Source organism: Strix uralensis, chromosome 4 (genome assembly GCF_047716275.1).
Source record: "Strix uralensis isolate ZFMK-TIS-50842 chromosome 4, bStrUra1, whole genome shotgun sequence".
Taxonomy (NCBI): domain Eukaryota; kingdom Metazoa; phylum Chordata; class Aves; order Strigiformes; family Strigidae; genus Strix; species Strix uralensis.
Genome location: NC_133975.1, coordinates 435,218 through 460,223, shown reverse-complemented (window position 1 = coordinate 460,223; position 25,006 = coordinate 435,218). Strand labels below are relative to the sequence as shown.

The following is a 25,006-nucleotide window of genomic DNA, read 5'->3' as shown; positions in this document are numbered from 1 at the left end:
CCAATCCGCGGCCGCCCCGCCCCGCCCGCGCGCGGACAAAGGAGCGCCGCCAGGGGGCGCCGCGCACACGTGACGGGCCCCGCCCCCCGCGGCCGGAGGAACCGCCCCGAGCCCCGGGGAGAGCGGGGGGGAGCGGCGGGAGCGGGGACAGCAGGGACAGCAGTGACACTAGGGACAGCAGGGACACCGGCAGGACCAGTGACACCAGTGACACCAGTAACACCAGTGACACCAGTGACAGCAGCGGCACCTACGACACCAGTAACACCAACGACACCAGTAGCACCAGTAACGCCAGCAGAACCAGTAACACCAGTAACACCAGTAACGCCAGTAACACCAGTGGCGGGTGCCCGCAGACCGGCCTCCCGGCACGGCCAGCCCCCACCTCTCACCAGTGGCACCAGTACGACCCCCCCGCACCCCCCAGTGGCCCCTAGGCGGGGCACACACGCGGGACACAGCCCCGGGCCGGGCGCGTCCCCGCCCGCCCCCCCCGCCCGTGGGGGCCCCCCGGCGCCACTGCCCCGCCCCCCCGCCCCGCCCGGTGCCGCCCGGTCCCGCCCGTGGGCGGTGGGTGGGGGCGGGGCGGGCGGCGGGATGGCGGCCCCGGGGCTGGAGCGGCACCGGCTGGCGCTGCTGGCGGCCCGGGAGGACGTGGGCAACCCCCGCGCTGGGACCGACTGGTGAGACTGGGCACGGGCACCGGGCACCGGCGGCGGGGCGGGGCGGGGCGGGGGGGCCGACACGCGCCGGGGCGGGGGCGCTCCGGGGTCCCGGCGGGGCGCGGGGGTGCCGGGACGGGCCCAGGGAGTCCCCCCTCCCTGTCCCCCCCCGCCCCCCTATCCCGGCGCTGCGCCCGCCGAGCCGCGGTGGGAACGGGGCGCCCGGTGCCTGCCCCGCCCCGCCCCGCCCGGTCCCGCCGCCGCCGGGCGGGGAGCGGCGCCCCCGGGGCACGGGGCAGGGCACGGCGGGGGGAGCAGCCGAGCCCCGGTACCGGCGCCTCCTGCTGCGGGTCCGGGGGGCACCGGGGGCACCCGGGGTGGGGGGGGGGTCCCGGTGCCGGTGCCCTCCCGAGACCCCTCGTCCCGGTGGGGCCTCGCCGCGGGCACCGGCACGGCCCGGGGCGGGGGGGCGACGGCACCGCGGCTGCGGCTCGCTGGGCTCGGCCACCGGCCACTGGCCACCCGGGTGCTGCCCTTTGCCCCCAAGTCACTGACCCGGGCGGCGTGGCCGGGCCCCTGCCAGCAGCCGCCGTGTCCTGTCGTGACACGCCGTGTCCTGTCCCGTCCCGTCCCGCCGTGCCGTGCCAAGTCCCGCTGTGCCATGGCCCACGTCGTGCCACGGCCTGTGCGTCCCGCCGTGTCGGGCCATGTCGTGCCACGTGCCAGATCCCGCCGCCTCCCGCCCCGTTGTGCCGTCCCGTGCCGCGGCCTGTTGTGTCCCACCAGGCCGTGTCACCCCCCGCCACGTGCCGTGTCGTGCCGTGTCGTGCCACGCACGTGTCGCGGAGCCGTTGCCGGGCCGCGTGCCGCCGCATACCGGTGTCACCGGAGCCATGCGGGGACAAAGAGGCGGCAGCGCCGGCGGGGGAACACGGCCTGTGCCCGCGCGGGGGGCCCCGGAGCCCCCTCCCCAGCCCCTGGCACGCCGGGGGGGGGCCGTGGCTGCTCCCCCTGCTCCGGGCCGGGGGGTCGGGCTGTGCCTGGCCGGTGGGTCGCGGTCCCGGGCTGCCCGGTGCTGGGGGACACCGGCATCGCCCGGGGGGGCGGGGGGGGCCGTGTCGCTGCAGCGCTTCCCACGGCCCCATTGTCCCCCGGGCGGATGCTGCCGGCGGCACTTCCACGAATTCAGCCACCGGGTGGGCGGCACAATGGGGGGTAGGGGGGTGTGGGGGCGTCCCCAAGCTGCCTCCCCCCAGCCCCCCCACCCCGGGGCAGCTCCTGGATCCCGCACCCAGGGCACCGGGGGAGGGGGGGGGGCACCCACCAGTTGGTGCCACCTGGAGCGGGTCAGTGGCCACCATGTGCCTCAGGTGACTGTGCCGGGGCAAGGGTGGTTGCCCCCCCCAACTCCCCCTGACCGCCCCCGACCCCCCTGTCCCCCCCCCAGGGCCGTCTTTGCCTATGAGAAGCACCATGACCTCAAGCTGCTGGACTCTGGAGGTAACAGGGAGCAACGTGGGACTGGCGGGTTGGGGGGGGGGGTGTCCTGCTGTGCTCCCCCCCCGCGACCACCCCCCTGTCTCGTAGCCGGGGGGCCGGACGAACTGGCCGAAAAATTCTCGGCCACCAGCATCATGTACGGGCTGTGCCGCGTCCCAGACCCCGGCACGGGCGCCCACCGCATCGTCCTCATCAGCTGGGTGAGTGCAGGGCCTGGAGGGGGGGGGGCGGGGGGGCGGCTCTGGGCACCCCCCCGCTGCCGGGGTGTGGGGCTGAGCGGTGCCTGCGCTGCTAGGTCGGGGAGAAGGCGCCCGAGCCCCAGCGCCAGGCGTGCGCCGGGCACCTGCCCGCCATCAGAGCCTTCTTCAGGGTGAGTTTCCGGGGGGAAAGGGGGCGCGGGACCCTTTGAGGGTGGGGGCCGGGGTTCTGTGCCCCCCCCGCCTCGTCGTGGCTGCCGGCCCCGACCTTTGCAGCGCCGGGCGCATTCCTGGCGCTGCTGACTCAGGCGCCGCCGTTCCCGTTCCCAGCCTTGGCCCCAGATCCGGGGCTGCGGTTGGGCTCCCTGCCCCCCCCCCCACGCCCTGCCCGGATCTTGCCTTCGCTTGGTGGGATCCTGCCCCCTGCCCCCCGCACCCCCCCCATCCCCATATCCCAGCCCCTGGTGATCTGTCCGGGCCCTGTGTCCGGATCTGCCCCCCCTCCCCACATCTGGATCCAGCCCCACAGCTGGAGCGGGCGAGGGAATGGCGCCAGGATTCCCTGGGGAGGCCGCAAATCATCCGGGGGGGGGAGGGAAGTGGAACTGGTCGGGGGGGGGTGGGGGGGGGCCATGGGTGCTCGGGCCGGGGGGGTGACGCCGTCCCGTCTCGGCGGCAGGAGGCCAGCGTGGTGCTGAGCGCCCGCCGCGCCGAGGAGGTGACGCGGGAGGGGCTGAGCCGCGCGCTGGCACAGCTCGCCCCCCCCGCCCCCCCCGCCCTCACCAGGAAGGGGCCCCCCCCGGACACCCCGGAGCTGGTGGTGAGTTGTGGGGGGGGTCACGGGCTGGGGGACGATGTGTGTCCGCGGCGGGGACGGGGACCGGTTGGGGGGAGCGATGGGGTCCTCGCCCACCCTCCCCGGTGTGGAGGGGGGGGTCCCCGTCTGGGGGTTGCCCTGGGGGTCCTGCCCTGAGCCCCCCCTCGCTCCCCGCAGGGCACCAACTACCGCAAAACCAACCCAGCGCTGGAGATCCACCGCACCAAGCGCGATTCCTTCTGGGCACAGGCTGAGGTGGGGGGCGCGGGGGTGCTGGGGGGGGGGGTGGGTGTCCCCCCCCCGTATCCCCGGTGCTGAGCACGGTGCGGCCGCAGCGCGAGGAGGAGCAGCGGCGGGAGGAAGAGCGACGCCGGGCGCTGGAGGAGCGTCGGCGCTGGGAGCGGGAGCGGATGGAGGAGGAGAGGCGCGAGGCGGCCGAGCGGGAGCTGCGCTGCAGGGAGAAGGAGCGGGTGATCGAGGAGCAGCGGTGAGGCGGGGGGGCCCCCCCACGCGGGACCCCCAGCACCCCCACGGGGGCTCCGAACGTGGACCCCCCCATCCCCTGGCACAGCCCCCACTTCCCCGTCCCGGTGCCCCCCCCTCCACGTGGCTCCGAGCGCGGAGACCCACGGCAGGGCCCAGGGGCTCCTGCGCCCCACAGCTGCCCCCCCCACCCCAGGCTGGCCCCCCGAGCCCCCCCCGACGCTCCCTGCCCTTGCAGGAAGGAGCAGGCACGGCTGGAGGCTGAGGAGCGGAGGAAGGAGAAGGCGCGATGGGTGAGTGGGGCTGGGGGGGCTCGGGGGGCCGTGGGGAGCTGGGGGGGCCGTGGGGAGGCTGTGGGGGGCCTGTGGGCTGCCCGGCCACGCTCTGTCCCCCCAGGAGCAGCAGCAGCGGGAGCACGAGGCGGCCATGCGGGACCGTGCCCGGCGCAGCGAGTCCATCGAGAAGGCGGCTGTGAGTGCCGGGGCCCAGCCCCCCCGTCCTGCCCCCCCCACACCCCCGGCCATGCCACGGGGCCGTGTCACGATGACACAACGTGTCATGGTGTCACGGTGCCATGTTGCGGTACCGTGACATGTTGCAGTGCTGTGACGTGTCACAGAGCCGTGTCACAGTGCCATGATGTGTCGTGGTGCCATGTCACGGTGCCATGTCACGGTGCCACGCCGTGCTGTGGTGCCGTGTCACGGTGCCATGCCACGCTGCGGTGCCACATCATGTCGCGGTGCCATGTTGTGGTGCCATGTGACAGTGCTGTGCTGTGCCATGTCACCGTGTCATGGTGCTGTGCCACAATGCCACATCAGTGCCACGTCATGTCGCGGTGCTGTGCCATGGTGCCGCGTCGTGTCGCGGTGCCCCATCATGCCGTGGTGCCGTGTGGCGGTGCCCCGCCATGGTGCCGTGTGGCGGTGCCCCATCGTGCCGCGGTGCCGCGTGGCGGTGCCGTGCCGTGCTGACAGGTGTCCGGGTGTCGCAGGAGGCGGCCGTCCTGGTCTCCCAGCGCTCGCAGAACCCCCGGGATTTCTTCCGGCAGCGGGAGCGCTCGGGGTCCACCTCCGGCACCCCGCTGCCCCCCCCCGCCCCCGGCACCAGGCCCGGTAAGTGTCCCCGCGGTGTGTGTGGGGGGTCAGTGCCGGGTCTGGGTGCAGTGGGGCAGCAGTGGGGGCCACTGCTGCCCCCCAGCCCCCCCCCATCCCCCCCCAGCTGCTGACCGTCCCCCCCTCCCCGTGCCCAGGTGCCCGGCGGCCATTCCTGCGGTACCAGCGCAGCCTGACGGAATCTGCCTTCATCTTCCGCCGGCCAGACCCACCCCCCTCACCCGGACCCCTCCAGCCCGGGGCCTTCAGGGCTGCGCCCCCCCCTAGCCCCCACCGCCCCCAGCCTCCCCTCCCCAGCAGCCCAGCAGGGAGGGAGACCCCTCCCTGTGCCCCCCCGGGGAGCCCCCCCACCACCGTGGGCTCAGGCACCCCCCAATTTGCCACCACTGAGACCCCCATGGGGACAGGGACCCTTCCCTGTGCCCCCCCGGGGAGGCCACCCAGCTCTGTGGGCACAGGGACCCCTCAATCTGTCACCACTGAGACCCTCATGGGGACAGGGATACCCCCCAGTGCCCCTCCGGGGAGCCCCCCCAGCCCCGTGGGCACGGGGACCCCTCAATCTGCCCCCCCGAGGAGCCCCCCCAGCCCTGTGGTGACAGGGACCCCCCAGTGTGCCACCACTGGGACCCCCACAGGGACAGGGACCACCCCCTGTGCCACCTTGGGGAGCCCCCCCAGCCCAGCCAGAGCAGGGCCCCCCCATGCCACCAGCCCCACAGGGATGCCTCCCTGTGCCACCATGGGGACCCCCCCCAGCCCTGTGGGAACAGGGGCCCCCCCTCCAGCCAGCCCCACAGGGACAGGCCCCCCCTCTCCCTGTGCCACCTGGGGGTCCCCCAGCTCGGCAGGGTGGGGGGTAAGGTCCCCCTCGACTGTGCTTGGGCCAGGGCCCCTGCGCCTCCCCAGCCCCCCCAGGTCGGGGTTCCCTGACAGCACTTGTGGGGCAGAGCCCCCCTGCCCCAGCAGCCCCCCCTGGCAGCCCCCCCCGGGCACCCAGGAGGCCGTGACTCTGCCTCTCCCCAGCCCCCCCAGCACCCCCAAGGATGAGGATGGGCCCCCCCTGGACACCTTCCCCCTCCCCAGCCCCCCCCGGGCATGGGGGTCTCTGGGGCTGCCCCAGGCTGGGACACCCCCCCCCAGCCCCCCCAGCCTGACCCAGGATCTGCAGCCAGGTGGGTGGCCGGGACCCCCCGTGTGGGGCTGGGGGGGGGTGGTCACAGACCCCCGGTGTGGTGCTGGCAGGGGGGTCCCGGACCTCTGACGTGGGGGCTCAACCTGTTCCTCTCCCCACAGGGCCTGGGGGGCATAATGGCATCGGGGGCCACGAGCAGGGGGTCTGGCCGCCCCCCTGGGAGCAGGACACCCCCCCGGGGCAGGTATGGCACCAGCTGGGGGGGGGGGGGGGGGAAGGAGGGGAGGGTGGGTCGGCAGGGTGGATGGTTTTGGAGCTGTGGGGCGTGGTTAGGTGGGGGATGAGACTGAGGGGGGGGTTCTGGGGCTGAGGTGGGGGGTGGGGGGACAAGGATGCGGCTTGGGGGGGTCCCGTGGGTGGGGGGAACCCTTCAGACCCCCCCTCATCTTGCAGGGGGATGAGCCCAGCGACAGCATCCTCCTGCCACAGCCCCTGCACAAAGCCAGGCCAGGTACCCCCAACCCCCCCCGTACCCCCCCAAAACCCCCCTGTATGCCCCCCCGCGCTCATCCCCCCCCCCCCTCTGCCCAGGCTTCGCCCTGCTGCTGGCCCGCGATGCCCCCCACCCGCAGCTGCCGGGGGGCACCAGCCCCCCCGCCGAGGACGAGGACCTCTCCCCCCACACCGTGTAGCCGGGGGGGACCCAGCAGCCTCGAGAAAAGAGGGGAGGGGGGGGCATCCCTATAGCACTACAGCCCCCCCGGACACCCCCTCCCGCACACCACAGACGCTTTCTGCACACCCCCCCGCGCTCACCCCCATCCCCCCATTTGCACCCCAAAAAGCAGCTTTGGGAGGGAGCCGGCGCCCCCCCCCTACCCGGGGGGGGCACCGACCCCCACCCCAGGGAAGCCAGGCCGGGCAGAGAGACCCCCCCCACAAACACACCACCCCCCCCAATCAGACACAGCCGCTGTTAAATAAATTTTAATGCATATTAATGAGGTGGCAGCTTTGGGTCCCCGGCCCGGGGCGAGGGGGGGCGGGGGGGGGGCCAGGGGTGGTCCCTGCCGGGGGGTGCTGCCGCCCCCCCGGGAGGGGCGTTGGCACCGGGGACAGGGGCAGGTGGCCCCCGGGGTTAGAGGTGAGAGAAAGCAGAGCTGGGGGGGTCCCTGCGCACCCCCCGGGGTTAGACCCCCCCCCCACTGTATGGGGGGGGGGGGGGGCGTTTGCCCTGAGCACCCACCCTGGGGGCACAACCACAGCCCCCACCCTGTCATGAGGGGGGGTTCAGCCCCCAGCACCCATCCTGGGGGGGGGAGGGAACAGCTCCCCCCTCCACTTTTTTGGGGGGGTTCAGCCCTGAGCCCACCCTGCAATGGTGGCTTTGCCCCCCCCCCGCGCACCCCCCCTCCCCTCTCAACCCAGGGTGGCAGAAATTCCAGTTTCTCCCCAAAAGAAGCTGTGAGCCCCCAGCCCCGCGCCTACCCCAACCCGGAGCAAGACCCCACGCTGGGGGCTGGAGGGTGGGGGGGTCCATCCACCCCCCCCCCTGCCTCCACACCCCCCACACACCTCCCCCCGGGTCCTGTGGGTCCCTAGGGCTCAGACCCGGGACTGGAGGGGGCTGGGGGGCGCGGGGGGGTCGCGCTCGGTGGCCGGGCTGCTGCTGCCGCTGCTGGAGGAGCCGGGGGGCGAGGGGTGCGGGGGGGGGGCGGCCGGCCGGGCCCCCCGCCCCTTCAGGGTGCTGAGCTTGGCGTCCAGGGAGAGGGTGCGGGGTCGGCCCCAGGGGCGGCGGGGGGCGGGGGGGCTGGGGCTGCCCGCACGGCCGCAGCGGGGGGGGCGCGGGGGGGGCCCCTCGAAGAGGCAGAGCCACGGGGGGGTCCCCGGCGCCCGGGCCCCCGCCCGCCGCGTCAGGATGTCGGTCACCGCCTCGATGTCGTCGGCCGGATCAATAGCTGGGGGGAGAGAATGGGGGGGGTCAGCTGGGACCCCCCGGGACACCCACCCTGCTCCTGTGCCGTGGGGACAGGGGACCTGCCGCCCGAGGTGTGCCCCAGGGCCGGGGTGTGCCCCATGGCCAGGACGTGCCCCATGGCCAGGACGTGCCTCATGGCCAGGATGTGCCCCATGGCTGAGGTGACCAGCATGTGCCCCACGGCCGGGACGTGCCCCACAGCCGGGACATGCCCCAGCGCCAGGGCAAGTGGGACAAGCCCTGTGGCCAGGCCATGCCCCAGGGTGACCGGGCCGTGCCCCGTGGCCGGGCTGTCCCCCCCGGCCATCCCAGGGGTGCCACGGGCCATGGCGGGGGGGGTCACCCCGCCGTCCCCCCACCCGTCACCTGTCGCTGTAATAGGAGGAGAGCAGAGCCCGGATCTCCGCCGAGACGGCGTTATCCTGCAGCAGGAGCCCTTCGCAGGCGGGGGGGGGCACGGCCGGGCCAGGCAGGGCTGGAGCCGCCGGAGGGGGGGGACAGAGAGATGGGGGGCACAGAGAGATACAGGGGGCAGAGAGATGCGGGGGAAGAGAGATACAGGGGGCAGAGAGATACAGGGGGCAGAGAAAGGCAGGAGGGGGAACACAGAGGGATGGGGGGGACACAGAGGGGTGAGGGGACACAGAGATGGGGGGGCAGAGGGGGGACAGAGGCAGTTCAGAGAACAGCGGCGTTGGGGAGGTGCCGGGGCGGCGAGGACGGGGCCGCCCGGCGACAGGTTAGCGGAGAGCAGAGAGGAGGGAGACAGAGGCAGAGCCCCCCCGGCCCCCCCGGCCCCCCTCACCCATCTCGTGGTAGAGCGAGCCCTGGCGTGGCAGCACCGCAGGCGCCCGGCGCGGCGGCGGCACCTCAATCCGCATCAGCTCGTCACAGCACTGCTTCCACTGGCCTGGGGGGGCGGGGGGTCACACCGCGGGGGGGCACGGGGGGGGCACAGGGAAGGGGGCCCACGGGGAGGGGGGGTCCTGCTGGGATGGGGTCCCACTGGGTTGGGGGTTGCACAGTGAGGGGGTCCCACAGGGAGGGGGGGACACCTTCTGGGATTGGGGGCCCCACCAGGATTGGGGGTCCCACTGGGCTGGGGTCCTGCTGGGATGGGGGTCCCACTAGGATTGGGGGTCCCATGTGGATGGGGTCCCACAGGGTTGGAGGTCCCACTGGATTGGGGGGGTCCTACAGGGACTGGGGGTCCTGCAGGGAGGGGCTCCCACTGGGTTGGGGGTCCCACTGGGATTCAGTCCCACAGGGAGGGGGGTCCTTCTGGGATTGGGGGTCCCACGGGGATGGGGTCCCGCTGGGATGGGGTCCCGCTGGGATGGGGGTCCCGCTGGGATGGGGGTCCCACAGGGAGGGGGGGTCCCACTGGGAGGGGGGGTCCTTCTGGGATTGGGGGTCCCACGGGGATGGGGTCCTGCTGGGATTGGGGGTCCCACTGGGATGGGGGTCCCACTGGGATGGGGGTCCCATGGGGTCGGGGGTCCCTCGGGGTGTGGGGCCCCCCCGTGCCCCTCACTCATGTCGTAGAAGTGCTGCCAGAAGGCCTCCATCCAGCGCTGCGCCTCGGGCCGGCTCTCGGCCAGCAGCGTGTGGGTCACCTCCTCGCCGCCGTAGCGGTTGGTGACGGCCATGCCGGGGGGGTGCCCGCGCCCCTCCCGCTCCGTCGCGCGGATCCGGGTCTCCTGCGGCGGTGGGGGAGGCCCTTAGACCCCCCGCAGCCCCCCCCAGCCCCCCCCCAGCCCCGGCGGTACCTTGTTGACGGCGATGGTGAGGGCCGGCTCCTGCCCCGCCTCGGCCTCGCCGGGGCCGCGGTAGCAGAGGAGGTCGGTGCCGCGCAGGACGCAGAAGAGACGGGCCCCGCTCTGCGCCTCGGCCCCCGCCTGCGCCCGGGCCCCGGTCACCACCGACCCCCCCGGCACCCCCAGCCCCGACCGCACTCCCGGGCCAGCGCGGGGGGTGGAGGCCGCCCCCTCCCCAGAACAGGGGTCCCCCAGTCACTGTCCCCACCACGGCCCAGAGACCACCCATCCCTGGCCCTGCCCCCATCCCCGTCCCATCCCCGTCCCCATCCCTGTCCCCATCCCCGTCCTGGCGCTGTCAGTGTCCCTGTTCCCATCCCCATCCCATCCCCATCCCTGTCCCCATCCCCGTCAGTGTCCCTGTTCCCATCCCCATCCCATCCCTGTCCCCATCCCCGTCCTGGCCCTGTCGGTGTCCCTGTTCCCATCCCTGTTCCCATCCCTCTCCCCATCACATCCCAGCCCTGTCACGTCCTGTCCCTGTCAGTATCTCTGTCCCCATCTCTGTCCCATCCCACCCCTGTCCCCATCCCTAATCCCTATCCTGTCCTCACGGTGTCCTTGTTCTCATCATGTCCCTGTCCCCATCCCTGTCCACGTTCCCATCCCCATCCCGTCCCTGTCACATCCTGCCACTGTCAGTGTCTCTGTCCCCACCCCTGTTCCCATTGTGTCCTTATTCCTATCACATCCCTGTCCCTGTCCCCATCCTTGTCCCCATCTCTGTCCATGGTCCCACCCCGTCCCTGTCCCCATCCTCATCCTGTCCCTGTCCCATCCCTGTCCCCATTTTGTCCCCATCACATCCCACCCCCATCCCATCCCTGTCCCCATCCCCATCCCGTCCGTGTCCCCACCATGTCCCTGTCCCACCCCATCCCTGTCCCCATCCCCATCCCATCCTGTCCCTGTCCCCATCCTGTCCCTCTCCCCTTTATATCCTTGTCCCCAGCCCCATCCCACCCCCATCCCCATTTCTGTCCCCATCCCATCCCGTTCCCCGTCCCTGTCCCCAGTGTCCCCGTCCCGTCCCGCTGACCTGCAGCCGGAGGAAGCCGCTGGTGACGGGGGTGGCCATGCACCGGGGCTGTGCAGCCAGGCGACAGCACATGCTGCCGTAGAGCGGCAGCCAGAAGGAGCTCTCCTCTGGGGGGGACACACACACGCTCACCTGGGGCACCCGGGCACGGACCCCCACCTGCACAGACCCCCCCACACCCCGCCGGGACCCCAGACCCCTCTCCCCCCACCCCATCATCCCCCAGACCCCTCTTCCCCACCCCGGGGGGACCCCCAGCCCCATCCCCTCACCCCATCCCCCCTCAGCCCTCTCCCCACCTCACAAGGCCCCCCCATCCCTGTGTCCCCATCCCATCGCCCCCCAGCCCCCTCTCACCACCCCATGGGGTCCCCCCAGCCCCGTTTCCCCCCCAGTCCCCTCTTCCCCACCCCACAAGGCCCCCCCAGCCCCAGCCCCTCACCCCATTCCCCCCCAGCCCCCTCTCCCCACCCACAAGGCCCCCCCAGCCCCAGCCCCCTCTCCCCACTCCGCGGGGCCCCCCCAGCCCCGTGCCCCCCCCGCGCTCACCGTTGCTGGCGATGGCGAGGTCGTGGGTGCGGAAGCCGTCCTGCACCTCGGCCAGGGAGAGGACGGTGTGGGCCAGCAAGTGGAATTTGGGGCCCCTGGGGTGGGGGGGGGAAGGGGGGACAGCGAGTGAGGGGAAGGGGGTGACGGGGATGGGGGGGGACACGGCGGGAGACGGGTACTTACGGCACGTTGGGGGCCGGCAGCAGGAGGGGGCCGGTGCCGCCGTTGCCGGGGGGGCTGCCGGGCCCCCCCTCCATGGCCGCGCGCACCCGTTTGCCGGCGGAGCGTCCCAGGGAGGTGCTGAGGCGCGTGGCCAGTTTTTTGGGGGTGCTGCCCTGCGCCGCCCCCCCCGCCAGCCCCGCGCTGTACAGCTCCACCTTCAGCTCAAAGTCGGGGCCGGCCTCCGAGCTGGCGGGGGGGGCAGAGGAGGGGGGACATGGGATGAACACAGGGTGGCCGTGGAAGTGGGGGGACACAGGTGGCCGTGGAAGTGGGGGGACACCCCCCTCTTCGCCCCACCACCCGCACCAGGACCCTCCGTGACACCCCAGGGCAGAGGTCCCCCAGGGGGAAGCCGAGGGGGAGTTGGGGGTCCCCCAGGGAGGCAAAGGGGCAGGAGTCCCACCAGGAGGAGGTGGGGGGTCAGGGGTCCCCGAGGGGGATAGAGATTCCCCAGGAGGAGCTGGGGGAGGGTCAGGGGTCCCCCAGAGGACAGAGAGGGGGGCAGGGGTCCCCCAGGAGGGGCTGTGGGGGGGTCAGGGGTCGCCCAGGCCCCCCCCGCTCACAAGAGGACGGCGCTCTCGAAGCAGATGTCGGTGAGGGTCCGGTCCACCAGCACCATGGGGGTGTCGTGGATCTCGGCCCCCAGCTGCAGCAGGCAGAACACGGCGCAGCGGTGCAGCTCTGCGGGGGGGGGCAAGGGGGGTGTCAGGGCCATGGCAGGGCGTGGGGGGACACCGCTCTGCCCCCCCCCGCACCCCCACTCACCCCCCTTGTTCCTGAAGTACTCGGTGTCCTTCCACATCAGCGGGATGCGCAGGTCTGGGGAAGCGGGGAAAAGGTTGAGTCCCCCCAGGACATCCCCATGGGGACACCCGCGGGCCGCCTGCACCCAGAACACCCCCCCCCATTATGGGGGTGCACCCCAAGCCCCCCCATACCTGAGACGCAGACGGTGCCGCGGCACGGCAAGCGCTCGTCCGCGGGGCCGGCGTCCGAGGGGCTGCGGGCGGAGGGGGCAGGTTGGGGAGCTGCCGTGCGTGTCGTCCCCCCCCACCCTGTGCCCCCCCAGCCCCGGGGGTGCTCACCGCCGGGCCGTCCGCCGCAGCACCTGCGCCTCCTTCCTGCGCTGCAGCTCGGCCATGTAGGCCAGGACGCGGGAGTTGCAGACCAGGAGGCTCTTGGCGGCCTCGAGCGCCTGTTCCCGCCGGCTGCAGGCCCCCAGCAGCTTGCAGGCGCCTTCCCGCAGCCGCAGCTCCCGCTCCAGCTTCCGCTGGATCTCCGTGTCCTGGGGGGGGAAAATGGGGGGGGGGGGGGCTGCCGGGGGGGGCACCTGCTGGGGACTCCCCGCGGTCGGGATTGGGGGTGATGTGGGGGTGTGTGTCCCACCCCAGCGCGGACACCCCCAGATCTCGCAGCTTGGGGGGGGGGGGGGGGGGATGTCGTGGCTGTGCGCCCCCCCGCTGCACACCGCTCCCCCCCCTCCGGACATTGCTGCCCCCCCAAACCAGCCACCAAACAACCCCCCCCCCACCCCGCACACACACACATTCCTCGGGGTCGCCCTCCCCGGGCATCCCCCCCCCCCAGCCCCATTGCCCCCCGCAACAGCCCGGTCACACACCCCACAGAGATGGCGTGTACCCCACGGGGGAGCCACGTGCCCCATGGATACATCGTGTACCCCACGGGGGAGCCACGTGCCCCACAGATGCCCCCATGCGCCCCACGGATGTGCCACAAACCCCCAGACGTGCCACACGCCCCACGTATACATCATGTACCCCACGGGGGAGCCACATGCCCCACAGATACCCCCCAGATGTGCCACGCACCCCCCAGACGTGCCACACACCCCACAGATACCCACATGCACCCCACAGATACATCATGTACCCCACAGGGGAGCCACGCGCCCCACGGATGCCCCCATGCACCCCATGGATGTGCCACGCACCCCCCAGACGTGCCATGCACCCCATGGATATCCCCCTGCGCCCCACGGATAAACCATGCACCCCACAGATACCCCGCACACACCATAGATGTGCCATGTGCCCCACAGATACAGCACGTGCCCCACGGCCGAGCCACACACCCCACGGATACAGCACGTACCCCACAAATACCCCATGGATGTGCCACGTGCCCCACAGATACCCCACACACCCCACAAGGGAACGACGCACCCCACAGATGTGCCACACGCCCCACAGATACATCACGTACCCCACGGATGAGCCACACGCCCCACAGATACATCATGTGCCCCACGGGGGAACCACGCGCCCCACAGACACCCCACGGATGTACCACGCGCCCCACAGACACCCCACGCACCCCACAAGGGAACGACGCCCCCCACAGATACCCCACGTGCCCCACGGACACATCACGCACCCCACGGACGTGCCGCGCGCCCCACGGATCCATCGTGCACCCCACGGGGAAACGGTGAGCCCCAAAAATACCCCACGCACCCCCAAAAATACCCCCATGTGCCCCATAGGGGAACCTCCTGCCCCACGGATGTGTCACGTGCCCCCCCCATCCCAGACCCCCCCAGTGGGGTGTTTGGGGGGGACACACCCCGCGCCCACCCCCCCAACCCCCTCAGCCCCCCAACTCACTGCCGGTACCGGTTGCTGCTCCATTCCCGGTGCTCCCCCCGCCCCCCCCCCCCCCCCCCCCCCGGGCCCCCTGCAGTGACGTCACCGGTTGCTATAAATAACCCCCAGCAGCGGGCGCGAGGAGGGGGGGGCAGCGACAACCGGGAAGTCGCCCCCCCCCCCCCCCCCCCCCCAAAAAATCCCCCCCATTCCGCCGTGGGACATCGCGGGGGGGGAGCACTCTCCGTCTTCCCTGAACCCCCGTGATCCCCCCCCCGGAGCCCCGGAGCCCGGGTCCCCGGGGTCCGGGGGTCCGGGGGCGGGTCACGGGGGTTCCCGGGGGGGGGGTGGGGGAGCCCCCAATTCCTACCTGGAGGCTAATGGCGATTTGGCGGATATAAAGCATGTTGAGATCTTCCAAAATCCGCAGCTTTTCCTGCATCTGGAGGCGTTGCCCCCCTCCCTGCCACCTCCATGGGGACCACCGGGACCCCCCCGCTTATTTTGGGGGGGCTGGGGGGGGGGGTGGTGGAGGAGGAGGAGGGGGGGGGGGAAATTTCCCGCATCCACCCCAACTGCATCCAGCGCCGCGTCAGGAGTCGGGTTTTTTCTGGGTGTCCCCCCCCCCACCCCAAAGTACGGCTGCGGAGAGAAAAGGGCCCTTTCATCGCCCCCCCCGGGTACAAGGGGCCCCCCCACACTCAGCCCCTCCCTCCCCCCCCCGGTACCGGCCGCCCCCTCCCGCCGAACAACCGGACACTGTGCGAGAAAGGGCAGCGGGGGCGGTTGGGGGGGGGGGGGGGAAGGGGAAGACGGGGGCGGGGGGGGCGATAAGGGGGTGCAGGGGACGGGGGGGGGGGGCGTTTGGGGTGCGGGGAGGGGGGCACGGGGGGGCGCAGGGATGGGAGGGGGGGCGGGGATGGGTGCGGGGGGAGCTGGGGACAAAAAAGGGGGTGCGGGGGAGGGGGGACGGGGCTGGGGGACAGAGCGGAGGGGGGGGACAGGATGGGGTGAGGGGGGGGACACGGGGACGGGGGTTGGGGCGCAGGGACAGGAAGGAGCGGGGGGGGGGCACCGGGTCGGATCGGGGGGTGCGGGGCGGGGACGGGGCACCGGGACCGGCGGGGGGAGCCCAGGACCGGGCGGTGTGTGTCCGTGTGTGTCCCCCCCCCTCTCGGTGTGTCCTGTGTCCTCCCGCCCCCCCGGTGACGGCCGCCGCCCCCTACCGGCCCCGGTGGGCGCAGCAGCGCGAGCCGCCCCCCCCCCCGGCGCCCCCCCCCCTCCCCTCCCGGTACCTTCCGCCGCTCGCGCTCCGCCGCTCCGCCGCGCGCAGGAAGGCGGCGACCGCCCGCCCCCGGCCCGCCCCCCCCTCCCCGCACCCCCCCTTCGCCGATCCTCCGCCGGCTCCGCTCACAGCGGCCGTCCCCCCCCCCCGCCCCCGGCGGCAACGGCGGCTCCGGGACCCCCCCGCCGTGTGCAGCTGGTACCGGGGCAACCACGACCCCCCCCCCCCCCCGCTCACGTCCACCGGGACCCCCCCGGTGTGTGCCAGGACCCCCCCATGTGCACCGGGACCCCCCCCAATGCACCAGGACCTCCTGTGTGTACCGGCACCCCCCCCCATGTGTACGGGACCCCCTTTACACGCACCGGGACCCCCCCCCCGTGTCCACCGGGACACCCCCCCTGTGTGTAGCTGGTACTGGGGGAACCAGGACCCCCGCCATGTGCACCGGGACCCCCCCTGAGCCTCGTGCCCGGCCACGTGCCCGGTGTGGCGGGGGTGCGGGTTCCGCTCCCCCCGCCCCGGTTCCACCCCCCCTCATCCCCCCCAGCCCCCCGCTGCCCCCGCCCCGTGCAGCCGCGGGGCCGCCGCGCCGGGCTGGCACTGCCGGGGGGGCCGCCGGGGGGGGGCGCGGGGCAGGACCGGCCGGTGCGGCGGGAAATCCCGGCTGGGCCGGGGGCGGCCGGTGGGACCGGCAGGACGGGCAGGGCGGCGGGGGCCGGGGGCGGGGGAGCGGCCGCCGGCGCGGCCTTGGCGTGGCGGTGCCGGTGGCGGTGGCAGTGCCAGCGTGGTGGCGGTGCCGGTGGCGGTGGCGGTGCCGTACCTGCGCGCAGTCGGCCAGCAGGCTGAGGCGGCAGCGCCCGCGGCGGATCTCCATCTCCAGCGCCGAGCCCCGGGCCACGGTCACCCGGCTCCGCTCGTTGCGGCAAAACATGGTACCGGGAGCGGTACCGGGGCTGGTCCCGGGTGTTGTTGGTTCCCACCGGGACGGTTCCCCGGCTGCGAGCTGGGAGAAAACCCCTCCCCGGCCCCGGCGCACCTGGCACGGGGGCGGGACGCACCGGGACAGGCCGGGGCACACCGGGACACACCGGGACAGGCCGGGACACACCGGGACAGGCCGGTCCCGCCGCCCGGCGCCGCTGCGAAGCGCCCGGGGAGCCCCGGGGGGACCGTCGGGAGCCAGAGCGGGGCCGGGACCGGGACCGGGCGGCTCCTGGCACGGGCAGGACAATGGCCCGAGTCAGCGGCGGCAGCTGCGGGGGGGGGGGGGGTGTGAGTGTGTGTGAGAGTGTGTGTGTGTGTGTGTGTGTGTGTGTGTGTGTGTGTGTGTGAGAGACTCTGTGTGTGTGAGAATGTGTGTGAGAGTGTGTGTGTGTGTGTCTGTGACTGTGTGCGTGTGTGTGGGTGAGTGTGTGTGTGTGGGGTGTCTGTGACTCTGTGTGTGTGACTGTACTGTAACACACACATGTACACACATGTGTACACACTCTCACACACACTCACACACGTGTGTACACACATGTACATACACACACTCACCCCCCACACTTTGACACATGTACACATGTGTACACACACAGACACACACGTGTGTACACATGTACACATGTACACACACGTGTACACACACGTGTACACTCTCACACACTCTCCTCACACTCTCACACTCACACACACACGTGTACACACACTCTCACACTCACACACACACACACACACTCCTACTCACACTCTCACCCCGCCACGTGCCCCCCACTCGTGTCAGCGCGGCCCCAAAGTCCCGCGGCCGCTGGTTCCGCCCGGGCCGCTCTCCCCCGCCCTCTCCTCTGCCCGCTTCAAAGATGGCGCCGCCGGCGCCGCCACCCCCCGCGCGCCCTCCCCGCGCGTGTTCCGCCGCGCCGGGCGGAAGCGGGTCCGCCCGGAATCGGGTCCCCCCCTCCGTCCCCTCCCCGGACAGCGGCACCGGCGGCGCCGGATGAGCAAGGCCTGGCGGCGCGGCAGGATGGAGGGCGGCGAGCACGGTGAGGGGCCGGGGGCCGCCCGGGGCTCGGCGCTGCGGCCCCGCTGGTCGCTCCCCGCCGGGGTCGGGCCCGGTGGCGGGTCCCCCGGGCCGGGCTGACGGCGGTGCCCCCCCGCAGGGGAGGAGGCCGAGGCGGGCGGCGGGCACGGCTCCCACAAGAAGAAGCACAAGAAGCACAAGAAAAAGCACAAGAAGAAGCACCACCATGAGGCGGCGGGGCCCCCCCCCGCGCCCGAGCCCGCCGCCGGCCTGCGCAAGCCCCAGCTCAAGCTCAAGATCAAGCTGGGGGGGCAGATCCTGGGCACCAAGAGGTGAGGGTGGCCGGGGGGGGTCTCTTCCCCCGCCCCACAGGCACCGCGGCCCTCGCCCGGACGCCACATCCCGCCCTCGGTAGGGCCGGGGGTCCCCCACGTGTGTGTGTGTCCCCCGGCCTCACCGGCTGCCCCCCCGCGCTCTCCCGGCAGCGTCCCCACCTTCACGGTGGTCCCCGAGGCGCCGCGCTCGCCCTCCCCGCTGATGGTGGTGGACGAGGAGGAGGAGCCCACGGAGGGGGTCCCCATCGAGCAGTACCGGGCCTGGCTGGGTGAGCCCCGGGGGCGGCGGCACCGGTGGGGGGGGGGGGGTTGGCTGTAGGGGGGCTTCAGCAGGAGGGGGAGCCCGCAGGGATGCGCTGGGTCCCCCTTGCCGGGCCGTGCCCCCCCCCATCGCGGCTTCGGGGGCGGCCTGACCCCGGGGTGGGGTGACACCCCCCCCGGTGACTGTTCCCCCCCGCCGCTGCCCGGCCCAGACGAGGACAGTAACCTGGACCCCTCGCCCCTGCCGGACCTGGACTCGGAGAGCTGCTTTCCTGCCCGCGAGGAGGAGGAGGAGGAGGAAGAGCGCTGGCTCGACGCCCTCGAGAAGGGCGAGCTGGATGACAACGGGGAGCTCAAGAAGGAGGTGGACGAGTCCCTGCTGACAGCCCGACAGGTGAGGGGGGCCGGGGGGGTCACGGAGCCGCCTGGGGGTTCAGCCCGGCCTGCCGCGGGTCTGGGTGCCGGGGGGTGCTGCGGGGGCTGGGGTGGAGGGGCAGGGAGGGCCCCGGCGGCGGGGTGACGGTGCCCCCGTGCCCCCGCAGAAAGCCCTCCTGCACAAGCAGCAGAGCCAGCCGCTGCTGGAGCTGCCCATGGGCTACAAGGCGAAGGAGCTGACGGAGGAGATGCTGGTGAAGCGCGAGGAGCGGGCGCGCAAGCGGCGCCTGCAGGCGGCCAAGAAGGCGGAGGAGAACAAGAACCAGACCATCGAGCGCCTGACCAAGACCAACAAGGCCAAGGTGAAGACGCTGCGGGAGCGCAAGGCCAAGCAGGCGCCCTGCCCCGTCGTCCATTACTGCAACGCCACCGACCGCATCACCGTCTCCTTCCCGGCGGGCATGGCCCTGCCGCTGCTGCCTGCCCCGGCCCCCGCCGTGCCCCCTCCGGTGCTCTGCGGCGTGGCCGGCTGCTCCAACCACAAGCGTTACTGCTGCTCCCGCACCGGGCTCCCGCTCTGCAGCCTGGCCTGCTACCGCCGGAACCTCCAGCTGCAGGAGGCCGCGGCCTAGGCCCGGCGGGGGCGGCCATGGACAGCGGGGGGGCCCGGGGCTGTGGGGCGGCCCCAGACAGGACTGAGGGGGGGGGGGGAGGGGTGTCCCGCGGCGGTGCCACCGCCCGGTGCCGCGGAGCTGATTAAAGGTTGTTGGCGAAGGAGCCGTGTGTGGGTCCGCCGGGACGGGGAAAGGCCCGACACCCCCCCTCGCCGTCACGGGCAGCGTTGCGGTACCGCCCCCCCACACACCGGGAGGGTTGTGGTACGGCCCGGCCCAGCGGTCCCGGGGGCGGGGCAGGGGGGAGCGCCCTGCGGCAGCGCCCATTGGTCGAGGCGGAGAGCGGTGGTGTTTGGTTGGTTGGTTTCTCCGCCAATCGCACGCTCAGGCCCTGCCCGCGCCCGCGGGTTGGCCGGGCTCCCGGCAGCGCCCTCCCCGGGGGAGGGTCCCGGCCAGGCAGGGGCGGCAGCACCCGTCCGGCGGTGGAGGCGGCGCGGGGCGGGGCCGCCTGTTGGCTGACGCGCCCATCATTCGCGGCCTTCTGGGCGGGGCGTCGCCTCCGGTTGGTGGCGCCGGCCGCCAATCGCGGCGGGGGCGGGGCTCGGTCCCTTTGTCTCTGTTGTTGGGCGTGAGGCGCGGGCAGACGGCGTCCGATTGGCGGGGCCAGGGCGGCGGCGGCGCCGCCGATTGGCGGGCGGCGGCGAGGCGGCGACGGATTGGTCGGCGGCGGTAGGGGGCGGGAGCTTTGGCCCGGGCGTGATGGCGGCGGCGGAGGCTGCGGCCCGGGCGGCGGCGGCGGCCCGGGCGGCCGGGATGGGGGCGGCGGCGGCGGGGCAGCGGCTGCTGCTGCGGGCGGCGGGGGCCGGGGCCGGGGCGGCCGAGCGGGCGAAGCCGGCGCGGGGCCGCGGTGGGTTGTAGGCGGCGCCATGGAGCGGCCCGGGAGCGGCGGCGCCGAGGGGGCCTGGGCCGCGCTGCTGGGCCGGCAGCACCAGCAGGTACGGCGGGGCGGGGGGACGGGGGGGGCCACGGCGGGGCGGGGGGACGGGGGGGGCCGCGGAGCCCCGGGCCGGTGTGACGGTGTGGCTGTGCCCGCAGGCCCGGGAGTACTGCCCGGGGGTGAACAACCAGCCCTACGTGTGCGAGACCGGACACTGCTGCGGGGAGACCGGCTGCTGCACCTACTACTACGAGCTGTGGTGTGAGTGCGGGCGGGGGTCCCGGGGGGCGGGGGGGACTCTGGGCCCCCCCCGGGAGGCGGGGGGTGACCCCCGCTCCGCTCCCCGCAGGGTTCTGGCTCCTCTGGACCATCCTCATCCTCTTCAGCTGCTGCTGCGCCTACCGGCACCGCCGGGCCAAGCTGCGCCTGCAGCAGCAGCAGCGGCAGCGGGAGATCAACCTCATCGCCTACCATGGTGCCTGCAACTACCCCGCCTCCATGATGGACCTCAGTGAGTGGGGGGGCCCAGACCCCTTTTATCTCGCTGTCCCCTCTGCGACCCCTTTTATCCCCCCCGCCCCCTGGCTTTTTTTGTCCCCCAGCCCCCTTTCCTGTGTGTATGTCCCCCCCTCCCCGCCCCCTTTTACCCCCCCACCCTGCCCCGTCCCGGCTGCACCCTCCAGGAGACTCGTCCTGGGGGTCCGGGGGAGGCCTGCGCTGACCCCTGCCACCCTTGCCCCCCCCCGCAGGGATGCTGGCTTCCTTCAAGCTGCCTGCCTATGAGGAGGTGGCCCACCGGCCCGGCACGCCGCCGCCGCCGTACAGCGCCGTCCTGGCCCCACGCGGCAGTGGCCCCCGCCCCCGCCGGGGTTCCGGCAGCCTCACCCTCTCGCCCAGCTCCGAGAACTCCACCAGCTGCTCCTGCGAGTCGAGCTGCGCCACCTCCCCCAGCAGCACCTCGCTCTCGGCACGGGCCACGGACGAGACGGGGCACAGCCGGGCCAGCACCCCCAGCGAGGACGGCGGCACCAGCAGCACCGGCACCGGCGCCAGCTGGGAGCTGCCCCCCGAAGAGCCGCCGGCGCGGGGGGCCCCGCACAAGCACGCCCTCTTCTCCTCCACCGTGGACTTCTTCGAGGCTGACGGCCACCCCTGCTCCGACATCGAGGAGGGCGAGGAGGAGGAGGAGGGCAGCAGCGGCGCGGCCCGGGAGGAAGGCGGCAGCGCCGGTGAGCATTTCCGGCACCGACGCCTGACGGGGGACTCGGGCATCGAGGTGGGGCGTTGCCAGGAGGAGGAGGAGGGCGAGGGCGAAGGCACCCACCTCCTGGGCAAGGCTGGCCCCGCGCCCCCACCCCGCTGCCAGAGGCCCGGCTCGCCCACGCTGCCCGTCTGAGCCCTGCCCGCACCGCTGCCCGCTCGCTTGCCCGGCCCGCTGCCTGCGCCCTGGCGCGGGGTGGGGGGGGGTCGGCTGCGTTGACCTGGCCCCCCCCTCTGCCCCCCCCACCCACCCCCCGCCTCAGCGCAGCCTTTTGGGCTGCAGTGGCGCGACCCCCCCCCAGCCCCAGGGCAGAGTGGGATGGGCAGCACTTCGGCAGGGAACAGCCCCCCCCCCTCTCCCCCTGTGCCGGGGGGGCTTGGGGCGGTGTCCCGGGGTCTGGACTCTCACTGCGGAGCCCCCCCCTCGCCCCGACTGACCCCCCCACCCCCCACCCCGCCTCATCATCTCCGGTACCTGGCGCGGCGCAGCCAGGCCCTGGGGTGGCCCCACCAGAGCCCCCCCTCCCCTCCGAACTGCTTCCAGGGGTTCCCGTGCCCACCCTGCGTGTCCCCCCCACACCCCCCTTCCCCCCCACTTGCTGCCGGTGGCCCCGGGGCCGGTGCCGCTGCCCGTGGGGGGGCCCCATCTCCGCCGGGGCCGGGCGGCTCACGTAGCGTTCTCTCACCATTAAAGAGATGTGGAAGTATGGCAGCCCCCGCGCCTCCTGGGGGGCACCAGGGGGGCACCGGGGCTCAGCTGGGCCCCCCCACCCCTGCCATGGCTGCCCCAGCCAGGGGGGGACAGGACAGAGCCGTGACCCCCCCCAACCCCGACACAGGCAGTGACAGGCCAGAGTGGTGGAGGTTTATTCTGGGGGTGGAGCAGGGTGGGGCTCCGCACCTGAGAAAAACGGGCAGGGCAGGCAGCTGCCTGCACCCCCTAATAGTCCTCGGCCATCACCAGCACGACCAGTGCGGACCAGCCAGCGAAGGGGCGGCAGCCCTGCCCGCGGCCCGTGCTGTCGCTGTAGTGCTCCCAGAGGAAGCCGCTCTCGGAGAACTGCCGGTAGACGTTGGCCACCAGGTTGTGGCGCAGCTCGCGGTAAAGCTCAGCCGCCCGCTCCCGCTGTGGCCCCGCGGCCTCGGCGTAACCGCGCAGCGCCCGCAGCGCCAGGTAGTTGATGTTGACCCAGACGGAACCGCGCCAGTACGGGGGGTCGTGCTGGGTGTTGCGCTGGAGGTAGAAGGGGCTGTCGCGGGACAGCGAGCGCAGCCCGAAGGGTGTCCAGAGCTGCCGCTCGTCGCGCAGCGCGGCCAACACTGCCGGCAGCCGCGGCGAGTCGGGCCGCAGCAGCTGCAGCAGCAGCGGGAAGAGGCTGACGTAGCCCAAAGCCCCCACGAACTGCGGCCGCGGCGCTTCCCGCACCTCCCGCACCAGCCGCGGGGGCGGCGGGGGCCTCCCCGGTGCCGCCGGCATCCCCCGCTGCCAGCGTAGCCCCACGGCCGCGCTGTGGTTGCCGTAGTCGGCGAAGGCGCCCAGCTCGGGCGCCCAGTGCAGCCGTTCCAGCAGCTCATTGTCGCTCAGTGCCTGCTCGGCGGCGCGGTAAAGCCCGGCCGGCTCGCCCAGGCGCTCAGCCACCGCAGCCAGCACGCCGGAGGCCAGCGCCATCCAGCAGCGCAGGTCCAGGTGCCGCTCCTCGGGCGAGGGGTGCGAGGCGCGGGGGTAATCGTCCAGCCCCGAGGCCAAGGTTTTGGGGTTGAGGAAGAGCTCGTGCTGGGGGTCGCGGCCGCGCCAGCGGAAAGTGAGGGGCAGCGGCCCGGCCTGCGTGCGGTTGTACCAGTCGTACCAGGCGTGCAGGCGGGGGAAGAGGCGGCGCAGGTAGGGCAGGGGGGCGGCGGGCAGCAGCGCCTGCAGCGCCAGCAGCAGCGTGGGGGGGTTGGCCGTCTCGCTGCGCTGCAGGAGGAACTCGGGGGGCACCTTGGCCCGCGCTTCCTCCCCCAAGATCTGCTCCCGCGGGATCCAGCCCTCGGCGTTCATCAGGTCGAGCCAGTGGGCGATGACCTCGCGGCTCAGCGCCGGCGCCCAGCGCGCCAGCAGCAGCTGGTGGAAACCCTCGTCCCAGAGGAACCCGCGGGGGAAGAAGGAGCGGGAGGGGACGGCGGTGAAAAGCGCGGCCTCGGCAGCGGGCACGGGGCGCTCCTGCCGCGGCCCCTGGACCAGCGAGCGGCCGTGGAAGTAGCCCATCCCGCCCAGGAGGTCGCTGAGGGCGGCCTGGGCGAAGCGGCGCTGGGCCGGCGGGAAGCCCTTGCGGGCCAGCCCGAAAGTCTCCTCGAAACGGCTCTCGAAAGCGGCCGCGTGACGCGACAGCGCCGCCGACAGCGTCCCCCCCGCCAGCCGCCCCGGCCGGCCCGCGGCGCTGCCCGACTCGAAGGTCACCTCGGCGACGGCCGGTGGCTCCAGCGTCACCTGGTGCAGCAGCAGGCGCCCGCGGGGAGGGGGAGGTTCCCCCGGGAAGCCCCCCAGAGCCTCCACGGCGAAGAAGCGGCGGCGGGGCCTTCCCGGCGGGGCGAAGACGAAGCGGTTGCTCAAGCTGCCGCGCACCAGCTCGGTCAGGCGGTGCAGCCCCGGGCTCGGTGCCTCCAGGTAGTTGTAGCTGCGGAGGGAACACGGGGGTTGAAGGATGGCAGGGAGCAGGGCGGGGGGACGGGGCGGGGGCGTCGCGATGAGGCACCTGGCGTATTTGGGGTCCTCCCCGCTCTCCGTCGTGGGGGGGAGGAAGGTGAGGGTGAAGCGCCCCAGCTCCTCTGTCGTCCCCGTCACGGCCGCCAGCTGCGTCCCGTTGTCCAGCCGTGGCCACAGCGTGCCCTGCTCGTCTGTGGCCACGTAGAAAAAGAGGGAGAGGAGGGGGGTCGGGCCGCCCGCGGCCTGCGGAGGAAGAGGAGGGTGAGGGAGAGGCGAGGAAGGGGCCTGCGCTCCCCTCCCCACCGCCTCACCTCCGTCCGCGCGGTGACGCGCCAGCTCCAGTCGCCGCCGTGTTCCCCGCCGGGTCGTTTAACGAATTCGGTTTTCAGCACCAGCCCCTCGTCCCGGATCTCCTGCACCCCGAAGCTCTCCCCGTCGTGCATCCGCCAGCCGTAGCGGGACGGGCCGTCGCTCTGCTCGCAGGTGTGGCGTAAAGCGCCGCCGCCTTCGCGCTGCTGCAGCCACATCAGCCCTGGGGACACCGGGGGGGAGCGGGGGGGTTCAGCCGCGGTTCCCGGGCCCGCCCCCCCCACCCGACCCCCGCCGCTCTCCCTCACCGGTAACGAGAGAGCGCGGGCTGCGCGTCTTCATCCCGAAGTAGACGTGAGGCCGGTAAGTGCCCCAGAAAAGGTGGGGTGAGGCGAGGGGTCCGGTAGAACCGGGGGGCAGCGCGGGGGGAGCGGGGTGGGGGGTGACGAGGCGGGAGGCCGCGCTCCACCGGTCCCACTCCACGGCGGCCAGGCCCAAGGCCAGCACCGCCACCGCCAGCGCCGCCGCCAGCGCCGCCGCCCGGGCCCAGCCCCGCCCCGCGCCCCGCTGCGGCTCCGCCCGCTCCCGGCGGTTCCCCCGCTCCCGGGGCCGTTCCCGCAGCCCGTCCCCGCCGCGTCGCCGACGTTCGCCCGCCATGGCCCGGCCGCGCCGCTGACGTCATCAGGCCGCGACGGCGGCAGAGCGGCGCCGCGGGGGGGGGGGGGGCGGGAGCGGGCGGCGGGGACGGCGCCCCCTGGCGGGCGGGAGGGAAAGTGCGGGGGGAGGTGTCCCCAAAACCCGGCCCCGAGGGGACAAGGA

General features: G+C 73.8%; 5 protein-coding genes across 10 annotated transcripts; 3 read left to right on the top strand and 2 right to left on the bottom strand.

The window, feature by feature from the left end:
• Positions 1-559: 559 nt before the first annotated feature.
• LOC141942329 (uncharacterized) lies at positions 560-6,916 on the top strand. Its single transcript, XM_074865312.1, has 14 exons — positions 560-686; positions 2,113-2,165; positions 2,253-2,365; positions 2,461-2,535; positions 3,042-3,182; positions 3,357-3,434; positions 3,515-3,666; positions 3,901-3,955; positions 4,059-4,133; positions 4,660-4,780; positions 4,918-5,955; positions 6,077-6,159; positions 6,369-6,426; positions 6,507-6,916. Exons 1-14 carry the CDS (start codon positions 601-603, stop codon positions 6,605-6,607), a joined length of 2,229 nt encoding a protein of 742 aa, XP_074721413.1. The 5' UTR covers positions 560-600; the 3' UTR covers positions 6,608-6,916.
• RTKN (rhotekin) lies at positions 6,890-16,564 on the bottom strand. Of its 6 annotated transcripts, none has more exons than XM_074865314.1 (13): positions 15,422-15,495; positions 14,497-14,768; positions 12,606-12,805; positions 12,459-12,520; positions 12,286-12,339; positions 12,084-12,201; positions 11,482-11,706; positions 11,299-11,393; positions 10,750-10,856; positions 9,663-9,791; positions 9,428-9,593; positions 8,699-8,803; positions 6,890-7,873 (listed from the first exon to the last, which is right to left on the bottom strand). In XM_074865314.1, exons 2-13 carry the CDS (start codon positions 14,566-14,568, stop codon positions 7,521-7,523), a joined length of 1,686 nt encoding a protein of 561 aa, XP_074721415.1. In that variant the 5' UTR covers positions 14,569-14,768; positions 15,422-15,495; the 3' UTR covers positions 6,890-7,520. The 6 variants fall into 6 exon arrangements, with proteins under 6 accessions (XP_074721415.1, XP_074721414.1, XP_074721416.1 ...); XM_074865318.1 differs by lacking the exons at positions 14,497-14,768; positions 15,422-15,495 and adding exons at positions 8,260-8,368; positions 16,235-16,560 and having other exon boundaries at positions 7,735-7,873; XM_074865313.1 differs by lacking the exons at positions 14,497-14,768; positions 15,422-15,495 and adding an exon at positions 16,235-16,564.
• Positions 16,565-17,005: 441 nt separating this feature from the next.
• On the top strand, positions 17,006-19,094 carry INO80B (INO80 complex subunit B). The gene is made up of 5 exons (XM_074865311.1): positions 17,006-17,435; positions 17,553-17,745; positions 17,899-18,017; positions 18,222-18,403; positions 18,552-19,094. Exons 1-5 carry the CDS (start codon positions 17,021-17,023, stop codon positions 19,014-19,016), a joined length of 1,374 nt encoding a protein of 457 aa, XP_074721412.1. The 5' UTR covers positions 17,006-17,020; the 3' UTR covers positions 19,017-19,094.
• Positions 19,095-19,836: 742 nt separating this feature from the next.
• WBP1 (WW domain binding protein 1) lies at positions 19,837-21,902 on the top strand. The gene is made up of 4 exons (XM_074864990.1): positions 19,837-19,993; positions 20,094-20,196; positions 20,285-20,446; positions 20,685-21,902. The coding sequence occupies exons 1-4, from the start codon at positions 19,925-19,927 to the stop codon at positions 21,329-21,331; spliced, it is 981 nt and encodes a 326-aa protein (XP_074721091.1). The 5' UTR covers positions 19,837-19,924; the 3' UTR covers positions 21,332-21,902.
• A 144-nt stretch (positions 21,903-22,046) lies between these two features.
• Positions 22,047-24,871, bottom strand: MOGS (mannosyl-oligosaccharide glucosidase). Its single transcript, XM_074865306.1, has 4 exons — positions 24,496-24,871; positions 24,190-24,410; positions 23,928-24,121; positions 22,047-23,849 (listed from the first exon to the last, which is right to left on the bottom strand). Exons 1-4 carry the CDS (start codon positions 24,842-24,844, stop codon positions 22,136-22,138), a joined length of 2,478 nt encoding a protein of 825 aa, XP_074721407.1. The 5' UTR covers positions 24,845-24,871; the 3' UTR covers positions 22,047-22,135.
• Positions 24,872-25,006: the final 135 nt, after the last annotated feature.